Genomic DNA, 18,569 nt, shown 5'->3' on the forward strand with positions numbered 1-18,569 from the left:
TTTAATAAGGGAATCAATTGCCTCAGTATCAGTGGAAGACTTTATAAATGCATTATTTACATAAAATACACAAAGGCAGGAAACACAAATAGACATAAACAAAGGGGACATGGACAACTGTGATACTCCACACAGATTTCAAGAGAAAAGTGTAAGATATGATGCAGCATTAAAAAACTGCATCTTGAATATAACTGTTATTTTAAACATAATTATGGAATAAGCATAATTTGAGTATTATGCACCTGAAGACAATCTGTACTTTTTGAAGGAGAGTACCATGAAGTCAAAGTTACATAATGTTAAGAAGATGATAGTACCCCAGGTCCTGCCTTCAGCACTTGTTTGCAAAATGTTTATGTAAACAGTGATGTCCAAATGAAACTGCCTGGCCAGTAAATGCTTAAATTGATATTTAGGGCACCAGAATTTACATCAACCTTTCCTCATCTAGGTCAGGAAAACTTCCATGTGCAACAGTGTCCCATGATTTTTTTCAATGGACTATACTCATTGTTAAGATTTGAGGGTTCTGATTCTTGATGATTTTTAAGCAGTTCCCATTACCCAGTAAGGAGGTGTGGTGGCACAGTGGTTTAAGAACTCGGCTGCTAACCAGAACGTCAGCAGTTCAAATCCACTAGCTGCTCCTTGGAAACTCTACGGGGCAGTTCTACTCTGTCCTATAGGGTCACTATGATTTGGAATCGACTCAAAGACAATGAGTTTATCACCCAGTAAATGATCAATATTTGATAAGTATTTCTTTGTGTGTATGCACAAATAAAAAATGTTTTTAGTTTCTACAATTTCACCCATCAGTCAATTCTACCTTATTACTCAACTCTGCTTTATCTACATAACTATCCATTAATTCAACCAACACATATTGATCATCGCCTGTGTGCAAGGCGCTGGAGAGACAAACCTGAGCGAGATGAAATCTCAGCTCTCAGAATGTGGCCTTATATTCTGATAGTAGAATGCTGTGGACATTAAATACAATGGTATTTTTTTCTTTTTTTTAAAGTGCATTTCTATTTGCATTTCTGCCAGTTTTCCTTGTTGTTTAGGACCCACAAACTCAGTTATTATTGTTTAATGATTCAGTGATAGTTTCTGTATCAATGCATTGTGCAATGAAATTTCTTTTCCTGAATATTGTTGGGAATAACCCGTTTTACTTGCATGTACGAAAGAGATAACAGGCTTCCAACTATCCATGAAAAAACCAGTCATTTCATTTTTAGTTTCTTCTTGTAACAGGCTGAATTTTGCATTTTTATTTAATTAGTCACTTATTGTGTTAGATAAACCAGGCCCAATTACATTCAATGTTAAAATAGTTACATATATATTCTCTTTCACACTAGTTAGGTCTTCAGCTTAATTTTTCCCTGACCCACTTTCTGCAGTGAACTCAAATCTATTTCCCATTACTTATTCTTTATATACTAAGTATATATAACAAAGTATATATTCTTTATATAGCTTTCATTATTTGTCTTGGGACAGGGCAGCATTTGGCAACCTATTTTTAGCAGGCTTCTTATGCTCATTCCATGACAAAGTAGTTACTTTTGTTATCGTTCATTCCTTTAGAAAACTTTGTTACTTAAAATCAGTGATTTGCAGCACTGTAACTGAAGTCCTGAAAGGATTCAATGAAGAAGTTTGGGCCCTGAGCACAGCAGGGACTCAAGGAACAAGTGTTTCAATGGAAGAAATGGACTTTCTACAATGAAACAGTCATAGGGGAACCCAAGGTATCAATTTAGGAGTCAGGTGGGAGGAATGCAAATTGTGTGCCTCTTTTTTTCCTTCACAATCACCCTACATGTCAAAAACTAGTGAAACTAAGGCTAATAGGTTTTAAATTAAGCTTGGGGTGTTTAATTTATGCCTGTTTAAATCTGTACATGTTTAAAGGTTATATACACAGTATTAGTTCCTCTATTCTGGCAGATCATCTTTCATTTTCTTTTCCTTTAATACTTCCGTATTTGGGGGAAAGTGTAAACAAACAGTGGTCACATAGAATCTTTAAGATACTTTCAGTTATTTTTTGCAAACCTACTGGCTCCACATGGCAATTATGGCGTAACAGGAAAAGCAGAAGTAAAAAAGGGTAGAGAATTCTTCACATCTTTTAAGGCATCAAAGCTGGGAAGAAATGAAGGCCCAAAAACAGCTTTTTCTTTTTTATAATCCCAGGGTTACTTTCTATGTGAAATCAGGTTGGTGGAAACTATCCCAAATTACATTTATAAGGCCTCATTAAAAAGAACTTGAAATACAGCAAGAGTTGATGAGTTACAGGTTTTCAAATACTCTTAGTGTTTCTTTCTCAAATGAATTAAACCGATATCAAATAAAGGTTAAAAAGTGAGTGAAGTTTTTTTCACATTAAATATAACTAAGTTATATCCGTGTTGCTAATTTTGACATTTCTGCTGAGTGATATCTGATATATATTGCACTTTTGGGTTTCTTTTGAATAACAATAGTGTTTTAACACACAGGGAGCACAAATAAAATTTAAATGATGAAATTGTAAAACCTAACTGAAGTCACCCATACCCATTAATTACGATGTTTTACACGAGTATGAACTCGCTGGTGCTGAATAAGGTTTGTACTCTGGGTGAAGGTTTTACCACATATACGACATGCATAGGGCTTCTCTCCTGTGTGAATTCTCTGGTGTTGAATAAGGCATGTTCTCTGGCTAAAATCTTTGTCACATTCATTACATTTATAGGGTCTTTCTCCAGTATGAGTTCTCTGATGTTGATTAAGTGATGAGGAATAAATAAAAGCTTTCCCACATTCATTACATTTATAGGGCTTCTCTCCAGTATGAATTCTTTGATGTTGGGTAAGATTTGCACCCTGTCTATATGCTTTCCCACATATGTTGCATTTAAAAGGTTTTTCTCCATTATGAATCCTTTGATGTTGAGTAAGGTGCACACTCTGGCTGAAGGCTTTCCCACACACACTGCATTTATATGGTTTCTCTCCAGTATGTGTTCTATGATGTTGAGTAAGGTTTGCACTCTGGCTGAATGCTTTCCCACATATATTACATATATAGGATTTCTCTCCAGTGTGAGTAGTTTGATGCTGAATAAGAGTTGAGGAATGAGCAAAGGCTTTTCCACATTCGTTACACTTATAACATTTCTCTCCAGAATGAATTCTCTGATGTCGAATTAGGTAAGTACTCTGACTGAACACTTTCCAACACTCATTGCATTTATATGGTTTCTTCCCAGTATGTATTTTTTGATGCTGAAGGAGGTGTGTACTCTGACTGAAAGTCTTCCCACATTCATTACATATATAAGGTTTTTCTCCAGTATGAACTCTCTGATGATTAATTAGTGATGAACTGTGGCTGAAGGTTTTACCGCACTCCAGGCATTTATATGGTTTCTCTCCAGTATGTGTCCTTTGATGTATAGTGAGGTGTGCACGCTGACTAAAGTCTTTCCCGCAGTCATCACACTTATAGGGTTTCTCTCCAGTATGAATTCTCTGATGTATAGTAAGGTGTGCACGCTGGCTGAAGGCTTTACCACACTGATGGCATTCATATGGTTTTTCTCCAGTATGCATTCTCTGATGTGCAATGAGAGATGAGATATGCCTAAACTCTTTCCCACATTCTTCACATTCATAAGATTTCTCTTTGGCATGGGTACTTTGGTGTTTCATGAGGAATGAGCTTTTCCTAAATTTTTTCCCACACACATTACATTTATAAGGCTTCTCTCCAGGATACACTTTCCCATGTACAATACCATATGAGACATGATTGAAGGTTGTCCTGCTTTCATTATACATAGAAGTTTTATTATCTGATTGGGTACCAAACTGTACAATTAGGCTTGAGTGCTTTTCAAAATTATTTCTATATACATCATATTTACTAAGACACTCTTCTGTAGGATCATCTTCTTGTGAAAGGAATGACTTCAATCTGAAATCACTCTCATTAGTGGGAATTTTCCTGAAGGCCTCTGTTTCTTGCCTCTCTAATCTGTCATCATAGTCATATGATTCTTCCAATTTGATGGTCTGGGTAACATCCTTTTTAAGTTCAGAAGTATCCTCTACTGGAGTATACTCTTGGGCTTTAGTTTGCCATTCTGAAATAAAAAGAAGATAAAAAGTCTTCCTCTATTTGGAGAAAGGAAACTACCAAAACAGAAACAAAATAATGAGCATGACCAAAATGCCTAAAAACACTCAATGGCTCTGACAGCCCTTAAAGCTTGGGAAAGGAGAATAAAAGGGCAGAAAAATAAGAGACTAAATTGTTGAAAGGACAGGCTCCTCACTATTCAACATGGGTACAGACTAAATAGATCAGGTTAGGTGACAGAGCTAGAAGAAGTGAAAGCAGTGATAAGACTGTGTGGGATAACTTACGATAACTTCACAGATTCATTTATATAACGGGCTCAAAAAGTAGGCAGGCTGACTCTCATCACTCCATTTTCCAATCTAGTCTGCACAGCGCTATGTAATCTTTCTAAAGCAATTTCATGCTTAAAATCTCTAACAAATCCCCTATAGCCTAAAGGAATGGTTCTCACAAGTATAGTCCCCAGACCAGCATCACTTGGGAATGTGTTAAATTATTAGGTCCCAGCTGGCATACTGAATCAGATACTTTGAGGGTAGGGCTGAACAATCTGTTTTAGCAAGCCCTCCAGGTAATTCTGATGTACACTAAAGTTTGAAAACCACTAGCTTAAAGGATAAATGTTAAAGAGAGAAAAGGAAAAAAATAAAAATACCTCTAATTTGCATGCAGTTCCAAAATAATCTAGTCCTTTCTATTCCACTATATTTTCTACTAAACCTCACATTCAGCTTCCACATAACTAAAATGTTTTCCTCATAATATTCCACAGATGCCTACTAATTTTAGACTCTAGGCCTTCTCACAAGATACTCTGTAAAAGTGTTTATGGACCAGCTCTCCAATGCTCTTCTAAGAACCCTAAAGTAAAGATTATTAGGCTGAACCACATGAAACTTCCTTTTCCTGTAGGTTAAAATGGTTGAATACTAGAACTCTCATGTGGTTCACCCTAATCTCATATGCAGGCCCTGAATGGTGCAAATGGTTAACGTGCTCAGCTGCTAACCAAAAGGTTGGAGGTTTGAGTCTACACAAAGGTGCCTTGGAAGAAAGGCCTACCAATCTACTAATGAAAAATCAGCTACTGAAAACCCTACGGGACACAGTTTTACTCTGAGACACATGAGGTTGCCATGACTCAAAATCAACGGCAGCTAGTTTAATATAATGATGACCTGTGACAGAACTCGGCCTTACATTATTATTTCACAATTTTGTTTGTTTTGTGTATTTCCAACTTAGATGTAAATTCTGGAAATGGCTTACGCTTTTTTACATTTCCTTCAGAAAATGGTTCAAGACTCTGGATGTGTTGACTGTTAACTAAACTGGTTAAATGAATCAGTTCATTTAACTTGCTGTAAAAAAGTTAACTCAAATGAAAGCAAAAAACCAAAAACAAAACCAAAAAAACCCCAAAACTCTGACCCCAAACCTGGCTGCAAAGCAGTCAAATATGTATTTGTTGATAACTATTTTGTTTCCAGTATGATGACTTAAAACAAATTTAAGTGACAATCCCTTTTCTTTTAGAATCGTGGGAAACGTAACTTGTAAATATTAAGAATTATATAAGCAAATATGAAATTTATTAAAAGTTCAGAAATTTTCTAATATTAGGACCAAAGTATAACTTCATAAATATATCCACTCAATAGAATAGTATGGAGTCATTAAAAATGATACCTATATCCATCAATAAGGACTAGTTATAAGTAGGGGATGATGGAATATTGACTACTGATAAAAATAATTAGTTGAGTCTATTTGCACTGATATAAAAAGGTGTGCAGGACACATTACTAAGTGAAAAAAAGCAGTTGTATAACAGTACATAGAGCAAAATCCTACATGTGTAAGTATATGTATGTATAGACAGTCAGACACACACACAATCTAAGGTTTCTAAGAAAAAACCAGAACCAAAAACCCATTGCCGTTGACTTGATTTTGACTCATAGTGACCCTACAGGACAGAGAAGAACTGCCCCATAGGGTTTCCATGGAGCACCTGATGGATTCAAACTGCTGAGCTTTTGGTTAGCAGCCGAATGCTTAACTACTGCGCCACCAGGGTTTCCAAGGTTTCTGAGAAGGTCCTAGCAATGGGTGAGGGGAGGGAGACACAAATTTCATTTTGCTTCCTTGTATTGCTTGAATTTACAAACCACTTTGATTGCTTCTATTCCAGCAAAAAAATCATGGTTGACACAAGAAAATGTTTAGGAGTACTGTTAAATGCAAAAAGCAGTATCATAACTAGCATGAAAAATACACTAGAAGAACTAGAAAAATACTATAAAAATGCCCACAGATTATAGGTTTTCTAGTTTTAAATAGGCTATATTTTATTACTATTACTAGAAATATAGTTGTATTTCTCTTGTAGAAGAAAAAAATTAAAAAACTTTCTCATGTTAGGGTTTGTTAAGCCCCTTTCCAAAAGATGAGAATGTGAATGGACTGTATAGTCATAGGTGTGTGTGTGTACACACACAAGCTGAGACAGTACCAGAAGCTGAGTTTAACGTCTATGTAATCAGAATCAGTTTATAGTAGATTGTACCATATTACCTGAAAAGGAAGTACTAAAGTTAAAATTAAGCTTAAAGTAACAATTCTGAATGATAACAATGAATAGATTGCTACTGTAAGTATATATTTTTAACCAAATTTATTTAGATTCAGAAACTGAGACCATTATTTAACTGAAATTAGTGTTTAATAAGATGCCATCCATGACTACTGATTTTGCTAGTTCTGAGATGGGAGGATGAATAATAGTCTATCTCCTAAAAAAAAATTTAAGCAGGGTTTATGTATATGTACATCCCTAACTGGAAAGGGTTGGTTAGAAGTGGTAAGATCCGTTGGCAAATAGGATCAAATAATGGTACAATATTTCTGGGAGAGGAGATCAATGTTGAGTAAGGTAACCAAAGAAAGTTTCAAGGAGGTATGATTTGAGTTGAGCCTGAAACAATGGATAGGTCCTATATAAAGAACTATAAAAGTTCTGAGACATGAATGGCCACTGAAGACCAATACAACTCTTCTGTTTATGGATTACCTAGTTTCCATTTTCCCAAGTATACTAAATAAAAGTTCAACTTATTAAATATACCTTTGAGCTGGCAAAAAAGAACACTGGCCAAATATAAAGTAAAAGCAAGAAGACAGGAAGTCAACAAGAGCTGATGTTGACTGCCTAAGATCATTCCTCAGTCTTGGTAATGAGCTTATGCTTCCATTTTGAGGACTTAAGAGGCTCAGGAGTCTGAAGTAAAGCCTAGATCTCAACCAAGGAGGGGAGGATGACAGAAGTTCCTTGCACAGAGGATCACATTTTGTATAAGGAGGGGCTAGGACAACAAAGTCCAGTAAACCTCACCCCTACACAAGGAAAAAAGGAACTTGCCTTTCTCAATCTTGGTGTGCTCTGGAGGGAAAAGGAATTTCCAAAAATTCATAACCATAAACTGCCCCTTCTTCCGGATTTACAGCCATTATTTGTGCTACCTGTTAAGATCTAAAAACCATCATGCTGAGAAATTAACTTAAAGTGGTCCTGAACTAGTAGTACCTCCCACAAGACCATTTTGACTCCAGTCTAGTCTTATTTCCATTTCACTGTGTATGTTTCCTGTATTTAGAGCATCCTGAAATCATCCCCCAAAGAATTTGGTGTGCTGCTGGCACACTCTGCACCACATAGGCACATAGGGTCAAATGCAAACCATGTGCACCACCCTGGGACCCAAGGGAGGCACAAGGTGAGCCTGAAGAACATCTTGTTGTGCCAGAAAGCAAGGAAGTGCTCAAAGACTAACGGGCCATGTTAAAAGAACGCTGGACTGGCTTAAAGGGTTCCTACTGCCCAAATTTGGGACAATTGAGCATCAACAAAATACTGGAATTAATGGACTAATACACTTTGAATTTTTAAAAATTCTATTAGTTCACTGTGATATGTACACATAAAAATGGGGTGGGAGGAGGGAAAGTTATTTACAAGAGAATGCTAGTTAACCATTTAGAAGAGATGACTGAATTAGGAAATCACCATTTTGCAACTAATGATGTAATAGTAGATTTAGGCAAGGAACATCAGTGGATGCTAAAACTCTCAAGTAAACGGCTCGTTATCAGGGATCTCTCCATTTTAAAGGTGCATTTTTTTCTTTGAAATTACTATCTGTGGAATGATACTTTGAGGCCACATGACTGTCCTGTTCCCTGATAACCAGCCTTTTACTTGAGTTTTAGCATCCACTGATGTTCCCTGCCTAAACCTACCATTACATCACTAGTTGCAAAATGGTGATTTCCTAATTCAGTCATCTCTTTGCCTGTAACTTTTCTGTAGGTTTGAAATGTTTCAAAATGAAGCTGTGGAGGGAAGAAATATATAAGAACAAAAAAGTTCATCAGTAGGGAACAGATTCAATAAATCATAAAACGCACAGTAAAATATGATACAGATATAAAAAAAAGAACAAAGAAGCTCTTTACATACTGATTTGGAAAACTCTTCAAGACATCCTTTTAAGTAAAAAAAAAAGCAAGTACAAAGCCATGTGCAGAGTATGCTGTTTATATTAAAAAAGGAGAAAAAAGTATGTTTTTATATTGGCTTTTTATAGAAAACAAACAAACGCTGAAAGGATGAACTAAAAACTAAACTGTGGTTGAGTGTTGGGGAGATGTAGAAACTGGGTGAATGTGGCACACAGGTGGGAGATTTTTGACTATATACGTTTATATGTATTTAAATCTTATGAATATGTATCTGTTTAAATAATCAGGAAATTAAAAAAGAGAATGGCTTAGGAAAGTGGAAGTGGGGCTACAGGGTTTTGTCCGTAAACAGAAGAGAAATTCCAAAAGAAGGTTTTACATTGAGTTTCTTGGGGGACATTCATGCATGTTTCCATGTAGAGAGAGGAGAAAAATGGCAAAATGAAAAGCCCACACAGGGCTCTACAGGATGGGCTCCAGGAGCTATGTGGAAGGATAAAGTGGGAAGAGGCACAAGGGAAGGGATAACAATGACGTCCGGACAATCTCTTCCTGAGAAGATGCCATCTCTAAGGGAACAATCTAAAACAGCTCAGTACTCCTGACAGGCTGGGGTGGCCTTTGTGGAGAGTGACTTGGCCATACTTAAAAATATTTATTTCTTCCACATTAAGGGTATAGGCTCTCAAGTGCAAAGAATCTCATGTGCTGGTTATTCACTTACCTGAACTAGGGCCTTCTAAAATTTCTTTTATCACCAGCCATGGTTCTTCCAATATGGGAATCACACTTGGTCTGTAAACTGTAAGTCCTGTTCAGAAAAAAATATGAAGTTTATCTTGGAGATAAATAATTGCTCAGAGTTTATCACCTAATCCTTACTTATCAGGAAGGACCGACCTCTACAGAAAAACAATGGTTCATGGACATGATAAGAGAATTAGGTCACTGTCCTTTACAGTATAGGATAAAAATCTCCTGCTACTCAAGAGGACATGCATGGGGACCACGGGGAAGAACCCTTCACTGGGCAAGGCACACACAGCATCAGGTGCGGCACCACGAAGCACTGCAGCAATGTTCTCAATGATCTTTTACTTATAAACATTCTGTTTGGGAAAAGGGGGCAGAACATAATCATTTCTGTGCCTGAATAGGATGAGAACATGCAGCCCCAGACCTCATTCTTAGCTAAGTACTTCAGCGGCTCCACCCATTTTTAACAACTAGGGGAAGAAAGATACTCTGGTGGGAATGCTGGGATGAGGAGTGGGGGTAGACTATGCTTACCCAGAGAAACCATGTTCCAATAGTTTTGTAATGTTACAGTCTTGTACAATTCCTTTTGTACAGGACGCATTAGCTCCCAGTCCTCCTGGGTGATGTCCACAGCCACATCCTTGAATGTCATTGATTCCTAAAACACCAAATGTACCTTAACTGGGTTCAAGCACTGGTGGGACAGGGGATACTGATAACACTGAGTGTGTGTGTGGTGGGGGAGCACAGAATCTTAAGCTTCAGTAGGACCCTAAAGGTTATCTAGTCAAAACCAGCAATTACCCAAAGAATGAACGATTCCACAGATTCCCTGAATGGTCCTGCCATCTCTCATGACAAGTGATACTAAAGGGAAGTTTGAAAATAAAGTAAAAATTATAACTTTTAAATGACACTAATGCATGCATCTGGGGCTTTGACTTAAACAAGGAAGGGTTTTAAACATAGATGACACAAGGAACTGAAGGGGTTTGCTTCTCTAGCTTTAAGAATAAATTCAACTTATCGTTTTAAATTTTAATTTTTTGCATGTGCTATGTGATGAAATGCAGAGGTTTTATTTTAAATAAAACTGGTACCAGTAAGCCCCCTGCTGAGGTGCTGTACTTTGTAGCTACACTTTACAATCTGGTAAGGTCAGTGTCTCTCTTTGCTCTTCTTCCTTTTTTTAATTCTTGGTAACTCTTACATGTTGATTTTTTTCCAATAAAATTGTCAAGTTCTTTAAAATTCATACTGGGATTTTAAAATTGTATTGTTTGTAATTTAGTGAGGACTGACATCTTTACAATATTCAAGACTTCTTTCATGTCCTATAGAATGACATGGTATTCTTCACATAGGTACTGCACAATTTTCACTATGTTTAGTCCTAGGTATTTTTATATTTGGGAGGTTCATAATGTGAATGGGATCTTTTATTTCATTTTATTTCCCACTTGATTTTTATTAATTTTTATATGTCATTTCTGTAGTCATCACCTTACTCAATTTTTCTATTATTTCTAACAGTTTTTCCCTTGATTTTCTTAGGTTTTCCAGGTAAACATTCATATCATCTAAATTAATTTTACTCTAGTTACCAAAGGCTTTTAAAATTCTAGACCACATATATTTTACAGCAAACCTTTCCTTAAGGTGGTCAGTTCCTGTGAGTTAAAATTGCACAGCTTCATGATCAAAAGTAATACTATAAAGTACATGGTCTTGAATTACTTGTTAATGAGGAAATAATTAACGCCTATTGTTTATTAACTGCTTATTATAATCCAGGTATCATAATATTTAATCCTTACAATCTAAGAGGTAAATTCTATTTATTAAAGTTTGAAGAGCTCAGGCTAAGAGTGGTTAAGTATTTTGTTCTGAATCACATATTCAGTGGCAGAGCTAGTAACTAAACCTAGCTCTACCTGACTGTAGCAGTGAGTCCCTTAACTTCAATGCAATATTGCTGCCTTACAGTCAAAGAATGGGGACAGGCATGTCAAGGAAGGCAGTGGGAGCCCATTTCCTATAGAGTACATTACCTAAACACGCCAAGGTAACTTAAGGAGAGAAATGAAGCTTAGGTCCTAGATACGGCTTTTGGGGACACACAAGTTTTAGAGTTAGGAAAGGAAATATCCTTACACACTAAGAGTGCATTTTAAAGTCACAGAAGAAACTCAAACTCACTTTGGTCATCAAGTTATTTAGCCACCCTGCCCGGAAAGCAGTGGCTGTGTCTTCCTCTGGAGTCTCTTGGGAAAGGGCAGAGCTCTGAGGAGGAACTAGGGAAGAGAAAGAGACCATGACGGAGATGAGTCCTGTTGGAACAGCCTAGGTTTCCTCAGTTCAGAAATCCTTCACCACATAGTGCTTACACTTTCTTAAACTGGGAAGTCAGAGGAACCCCAAAACAGCACCCCTACCTCAAAAAATCAGAGAGAAGGGCAATAACTTATCCTAAGACGGCAATGCAGGCTTTAAGAACAAGCCTGCTCTGGGACTGAAGTATATGCACCAAATTCACAATCTTCCAATAAATCCTTATGTGATGTAAGTGGTGTGAGTTGTCTCTTAATAAGGCAATGTTCTCTGGACCTTTTTCTACTTTTTTGAAAGCATGTTACTGTAAAATCCAATTTGCAAAGCAAACGATTGGCAGAATGGTACAAACTTCTGCAGGTGAACTTTTGGTTGTGTCTGGTCATCCCTTTTATGACACATCTCTGACTTTAGATAACCTGTGTTTCGTACCAAGCAATCTGGAAGGAAAACATCAAAGCAGGATGGGGCTCATGTTAAAGTCCTGTTTTCATTCACTCACTGATGTTCCTTCTTTCCCAATTTCTTTAAAGGGGCTGTTCTCTGATGTGCTGGTTGTCACAGGGCTCCCCCCCCTCTCTGATCTACAATTCTCACCTTCCTCTTCTAGAATCTGAACCAAATCCTCCACCAGAGTCACCACTTCTTCGCTGCTCTCAGGGTGCTGGGACTTCACCCAAGTCCTAACCTCCCCAGGCAAGATAGTCAGGAATTGCTCCAGCACCAGCAGCTCCAGGATCTGTTCCTTTGAGTGAATCTCAGGTCTCAGCCACTTAAGGCAGAGCTCTCGGAGTTGACTTAATGCCTTTCGAGGACCAGACAGTTCTGGGTAAGGAAAATTCCTAAAATTCTGTCGACAGGTCTCAGTGTCACGTGAGAGCCTTGAAGCAAGGGTTTCCTTCTCAGTATTGCGGGGTCCGCTCTGAGTCCTGTCTGGCTTCCACATTAGAAAGATCTGGGAGTGCAAAGAACTGGTCCTTCTCTTGCTTGGGGCTAACATGGCTACGGTCAGGAGAGTCAATCTGGCAGAATCCTTTATTTCTCCAGTAGTGAGCCAACTGTTTGAAGTTTCATGTTAGAGACACAAAGACATTAGATCAAGGGCTGCTGCAGTCAGGGGCTGTACAGCTCTGAGCCAGAACTTGCAGGGATGGTTAAGAGACCCTGAAACACAAGAATGGACCATGAGGTCAAGAATTCCTGGTGTCCTCTGCTATACGTATACATATGGGAATAGGTTTCCCAGAGTCTATACATAAACACATACAGGCTTCACCTTGGTCTCCCTCTCCTGTTGTAAGATAACAGCAAGCTGCTTGGGGAGGGGTAAGGGTAGGTTGCCATAAAAAGGTGGTGATTAAAGCAAAAACTGAAGAAATCATTAGCACAATGTCAGATAAAACCCGTTGCTGTCAAGTAGATTCCAACTCATAGGGACCCTGTAGGACAGAGCAGAACTGCTCCTTAGGGTTTCCAAGGAGCAGCTGGTGGATTCGAACTGCCGGCCTTTTGATTGGCAGCCAAGCTCTTAACCACTGCGCTACCAGGGATCCTCTAAGTTGTTGAAACAGGAAAAAAAAGATGTTCCAGTGTTTTAGTCATTGATGTTACAGAAGCTGTAATGGCTGAACTGGCTCTCAGTTGAGAGCAAATTTACTGTTACTTGGAACTAACTGGGAGATTTTCTTCATAAACTGTTCAAGGTCCCCAAGGGAAGGGGGGAGGGGAAGGAAGGCGTACCATTCACTTGCTTTACATGTTAAGGTCAGCCTATTTCAGCTTTTCACTATCTGAGGGCTGGGAAAACAAGCCTATTGGACAGGCTGGAATCGCGAAGTACCAGAGGTGGGTATGATATGAAGCCCTTTAGTCGGCATTGACTCGACGGCAATGGGTTTGGTTCGGCTTTTGGTAAGTGCCTCTACAGAAGACAATTCCTTAAGGACAAATATGAAACCAGGATTCCCAAATGAAACCTCAGAACTGGGCTGTCCTGGAGGAGAACCGACAACACCTGCCCACGGGCTCCAGCTGAGCCCTGGTGTGATCACGACCGTTTACAAGGCCTCACCTCCACTTTTCCAAAGGGGTCTCAGCTCTTTCAGGTGGGGGGGGGCAGCGGGGGACCCGAGACCCGCGCGGCGCTCGGACTGGGCCCCACCCGGCCTTCCCCTGGCCCGCAGGTTGTGAGCGCCGGCGCCCGCGAGGGACCCAGCCAGGCTCCGGCCCTGGCCGCGCGGACACGCACAGCCGGCGCCCGGGACATCATTACCTGTCGCGTGGAGCCGGCGGACGAGCAGCCGGAGCGGCCAGAGAGGCCACGGGCAACAATGGCGGCGGGTCGCGGCTCCTGCACGGCTGGCTCGGTCCCGCGCTGCAGAGGGGCCTCTGGGCTCCCCACCTGCCCTTCCAGGAAAATGCAAAGTGTCTCTGCCCGGAGCCGCACTCCCCAGTCTGGCCCTGGGAAGCTTGCCCGGAACCCACCGTGCCTCAGCTTCCCTGCGACCTCGCCTCTGCGCCACTGCGCATGTGCATGAGGAGAGCATTGCGCCCCGCACAGTCGATCGGAAACCGAACTTCTGCCTTCCCCTTCCCGAGCCTCTTTTCTGGGACTGTCTCCATGGCAACCTCCTCCTCCCATCACCGAGACTTGCTTGTTAGCCTGAAAGATGGTAAAGGGAACTTTAAAGTTTCCCTGGGTTACGGCAGGTCAGGGAGATGACTTGGAGGGCGGGGAGGTACCAGTTGCTGCAGGAGGTGAGGAGGTATGGGGTAGAAGTCCCGCGCCAATTACCTAGAGAAAACCGAACGCCAGAGCTCCTAAGGGGAGGACCGGCAGGGAACGTGGGTTTAAAGGCAGAAAGACGTCAAGTGCTGCATCGGACTTTACTGTGCGTGTTCACCCTTAAGGGTTCTGAGCCAAGAATCTGATTCAGAGACTCTTGGATTGGAAAGAAGAACAATGTCCCACAGCATGTTATTTACAAGAGACACAAAACAAAAATACTCAAAACACTAGAAAATAAAAGGATAGAAAACCATGCAGATGTTCCTGTTATTTACTGCTCTGTTAACAAACCTTAGTGGTTTTAAGGGACAACCTTTTTTTTTTTTTTATACTCATGGATTCTATGAGTCAGGAATTTGGAAGAACAGTGGAGGCCACCCACCCATTCACCTATTACCCTCTCGTCGATGCCAACCACAGTGACCCTACCGGACAGAAAGCTGCCCCATAGGGTTTCCAAGGTTGTAATCTTTATGGAAGCCGACTGCCACATGTTTCATCCTGTGGAGCGGCTGGTGGGTTCAAACTGTCGACCTTTCGATTAGCAGCCGAGCTCTTTAATCACTGTGCCACCAGGGCTTCTTACAGTGGAGGCAGCTCTTCCCTGTCCATTGTGTCTGGAGCATCAGTTGGCTGGGGCTGGGAGGGTCCACTTGTAAGATGGTTTCTTCAGTGGCATTATCTTGTGCTTGTGATGAGATGGCTCAAGGATGAGCTCAGCCTGCACTTGACCAGAGTGCCTACATGTGGCCTCCTAGCATGAAGGACTCAGGGTAGTTGGATTTCTACCTGGCAGCTCAGGGCTCCAAGAACAAGTATTCTAATGGACACGCCATGGCCAATGGGTAACTATGACCTAGCCTTGGAAGTCACATAGCATCACTTCCATCATTCTCTATTGGTCAAAGCAGTCACAAACCTGGTAAGATTCAAGTGGAGAGAGATGTAGATCACATCTCTTGATGAGGGGAGGGAGTGTCAAAGAGTTTTAAAATGACCACACCAGGCAAATTTGAACCAAAAAAGGTTGGGTAGTGTGATGATCTTTTTTTTTTTTTAATAATACTTTATTGTGTTTTCGGTGAAGGTTTACACAGCAGTTTAGGTTTCCATTCAACAATTTCTACAAAAATTGTTCAGTGACACTGGTTACATTTTTCACAATGCGTCAACATTCTCATCATTTCCATTCTGGTTCTTCCGTTTCCATTAATCTAGTTTCCCTGCCCCCTTATCTTCTCATCTTTGTTTTAAAGTAATTGTTGACCATTTGGTCTCATATAGATGTTTCTTTAAAGGAGCACAGCGCTCATGGATGATATTCTTTACTTTGTGAGCCAGTCTGTTATTTAGCTAAAAGGTGACCTCAGAATTAGTTTCGAGTCAGGGTTTAAAGGTTATCTCATGGCAATAGTCTTGGGTCGTCTGCCAGTCTCAACCAGTCCAGTATATCTGGACTTTAAAAAATTTTAGTTCTGTTCCATATTTCTGCACCCCTCAACCCCCCCATTCTATCAGGATCCCTCTATTGTGGCCCTCATCAGTAGTAGTAGCCGGGCTTCATTTAGTTCTTCTGGTCTTAGGGTAGATGAGGCTGTGGTTTGTGTAGACGTATTAGTAGACTAGTTTCTTCTTTGATTCTTTGGTTTCCTTCTTTCTCTTTTGCTCCAGATGTGTAGAGAACAATAGTTGTATCTTCGATGGCTGCTCACAAGCTTGTAAGACCCCAGACACTACTCACCAAACTAGGATGTGGAACATAAAGTTTGTGAACTATATTATGCCAAATGATTGAGTTGTCCCATTTGACTATGGTCCTAAGCCTTCAAACATAGAAAACAAATCCCATGATTTGGTTATGTCTAAAAAGTATCTGTAACTGTGCCCCCATGTGCTTTATTATATATGTGAATATATATGCATGCACATATATACATACATACACATGCATACGCATATACCTATATACGCACACACATATACTCACATATACATACCTAATCACATACACGCCTGTATACATACATATATACCTGCACATATTTTTTTTTGGTTGTTTTTGCTGTTGTTGCAAAATTATATATGCCTTAACAATTACCAAAAGGTACTTTTTTCTCGTGTACATCTCAGTAACATTGTTTACCTTAGGCTGTACACTTCACTGTTGCTTGGTGTTACTTTTCCCATCACCAGAAATAACAACTAGAGTGAATCCCACTCTTTCCTCTACTTATCCCTCGTAACCTCTAATGAACATTAGTTTCTATATATTTACCTATTCATGTCATTTCATAAAAGTGAGAACATACAATATTTGTTTTTTGTGACTGACTTATTTTGATCAACATAATGTCCTTGAGGTTCATCCATGTTGTAATATGTTTCGGGAACTCATTTTTCTTTATCCCTGTATTCCATTGTATGTATGTACCATATTTTACTCATCCTTTCTTCCATTGATGGGCACTTAGGTTGTTTCCATCTTTTTGCTACTGTGAATAGTGCTGTAGTGAACATAGGTGTGCATATGTCTGTTTTTGTCACTTCTGTTAGATCCCTAGGCTATATACCTAGGAGTGGAATTGCTGGGTTATATGGTAGCTCTACCTCTAGTTTTTGAGGAACCACTGCACTGTTTTCCACAATGGCTGTACCATTTTGCATTCCCAACAGCAATGAATGAGGGTTCCAATTTCTCCACATTCCTTCCAACACTTGTTATTTTCTTTTTTTTTTTTTTAAATCTTAGCCATCCTAGTGGGAGTGAAATTGTATCTCATTGTGGTTTTGATTTGCACTTCATGTGTCTGTTGGACATTTGAATATCTTCTTTGGTAAAGTTTCTGTTCATGTTTGCCCAGTTTTGATTGGGTTATTTGTCTTTTTGTTGTTAAGTGGTATGATGATCTTTTGATGTGTCAGCTTGGCTAGGCTACAGTTCCCCATTATTCAATCAAACACTAATCTAGGTGTTATGAAGATATTTTGTAAATGTGATGAAAATCTATAAAGTCAATTGAATTAAATAAGGGATATTATCCTAGATAATTTGGATAGACCTGACTCAATCAGTTGAAAGGCCCTAAAGCAGACCTGAGGCTTCCCTGATGAGAAGAAATTCTCTCTGTGGACAGCAGCTTCAGCCTGTGCCCGTGAGTTCTAGCATGCCTTCCTGACAGGCTACTTCATGGATTTCAATCTTGCCTAGCCACCTCACAATCAAGTAAGCCAATTCCTTGCAATCAGTCTTTTAATATCTATCTCCTTCTGTTTCTGATTCCTAGGCTGAACCCTGAGTGATACGAGTAGTACTATTGATATCTGACAAAATGGAATTTAAAAAATTACAAGGGAATAAAGAAAAACGTTATACACTCATAGGGGAAAAATTGACAGAGAATATATATCCATCATAAATATATGTCCCTAAAATATATTTATATCTCAATATATAAATTATATATAAATTTCAATATATTTCAAAATGTATCAAAAAACAACTGTTATAACTGCAGGGAGCAAAACATACATCAACTGAAGCTGGACATTTTAATACACCCTGTAGTATGCATTGTGGTATGCCCTTCCCACCACCCAGGGCTGAGGCATTATTCTTCCAGCGGGCTAGTGTGTTTGGTTGCTGATTGGTCACAACTAAGTGTTGTTGTTAAGTGCCATTGGGGAGGTTCTGATTTATAGCAACCCTATGTACAACAGAACAAAACACTGCCCGGTCCTGCACCATCCTCACAATCATTGCTATGCTTAAGCCCATTGTTACAGCCACTGTGTCAATCCGTCACGTCGAGGATCTCCCACATTTTTGCTGACCCTCTACTTTCCCAAGCATGATGTCCTTCCCCAGTGGCTGGTCCCTCCTGATAACGTGTCTCTGATGGTTAAGATTGTGTGTTAAGTTGGCTAGGCCATGATTCTCAGTGTTTTGGCAGTCAAATAATGTTGTGATCACTTCCCTGTTGAGATTTGCTATGTGATCACCACCATGATGGGATCTGC

General features: G+C 39.6%; 1 protein-coding gene across 1 annotated transcript; it reads right to left on the minus strand.

The window, feature by feature from the left end:
* Window positions 1-818: 818 nt before the first annotated feature.
* ZNF287 (zinc finger protein 287) lies at window positions 819-13,199 on the minus strand. Its single transcript, XM_012555532.2, has 5 exons — window positions 12,362-13,199; window positions 11,633-11,727; window positions 9,965-10,091; window positions 9,399-9,485; window positions 819-4,154 (listed from the first exon to the last, which is right to left on the minus strand). Exons 1-5 carry the CDS (start codon window positions 12,762-12,764, stop codon window positions 2,584-2,586), a joined length of 2,283 nt encoding a protein of 760 aa, XP_012410986.1. The 5' UTR covers window positions 12,765-13,199; the 3' UTR covers window positions 819-2,583.
* Window positions 13,200-18,569: the final 5,370 nt, after the last annotated feature.

The sequence above is a fragment of the Trichechus manatus genome, unplaced genomic scaffold, assembly GCF_000243295.1.
Source record: "Trichechus manatus latirostris isolate Lorelei unplaced genomic scaffold, TriManLat1.0 scaffold00040, whole genome shotgun sequence".
Lineage (NCBI taxonomy): Eukaryota > Metazoa > Chordata > Mammalia > Sirenia > Trichechidae > Trichechus > Trichechus manatus.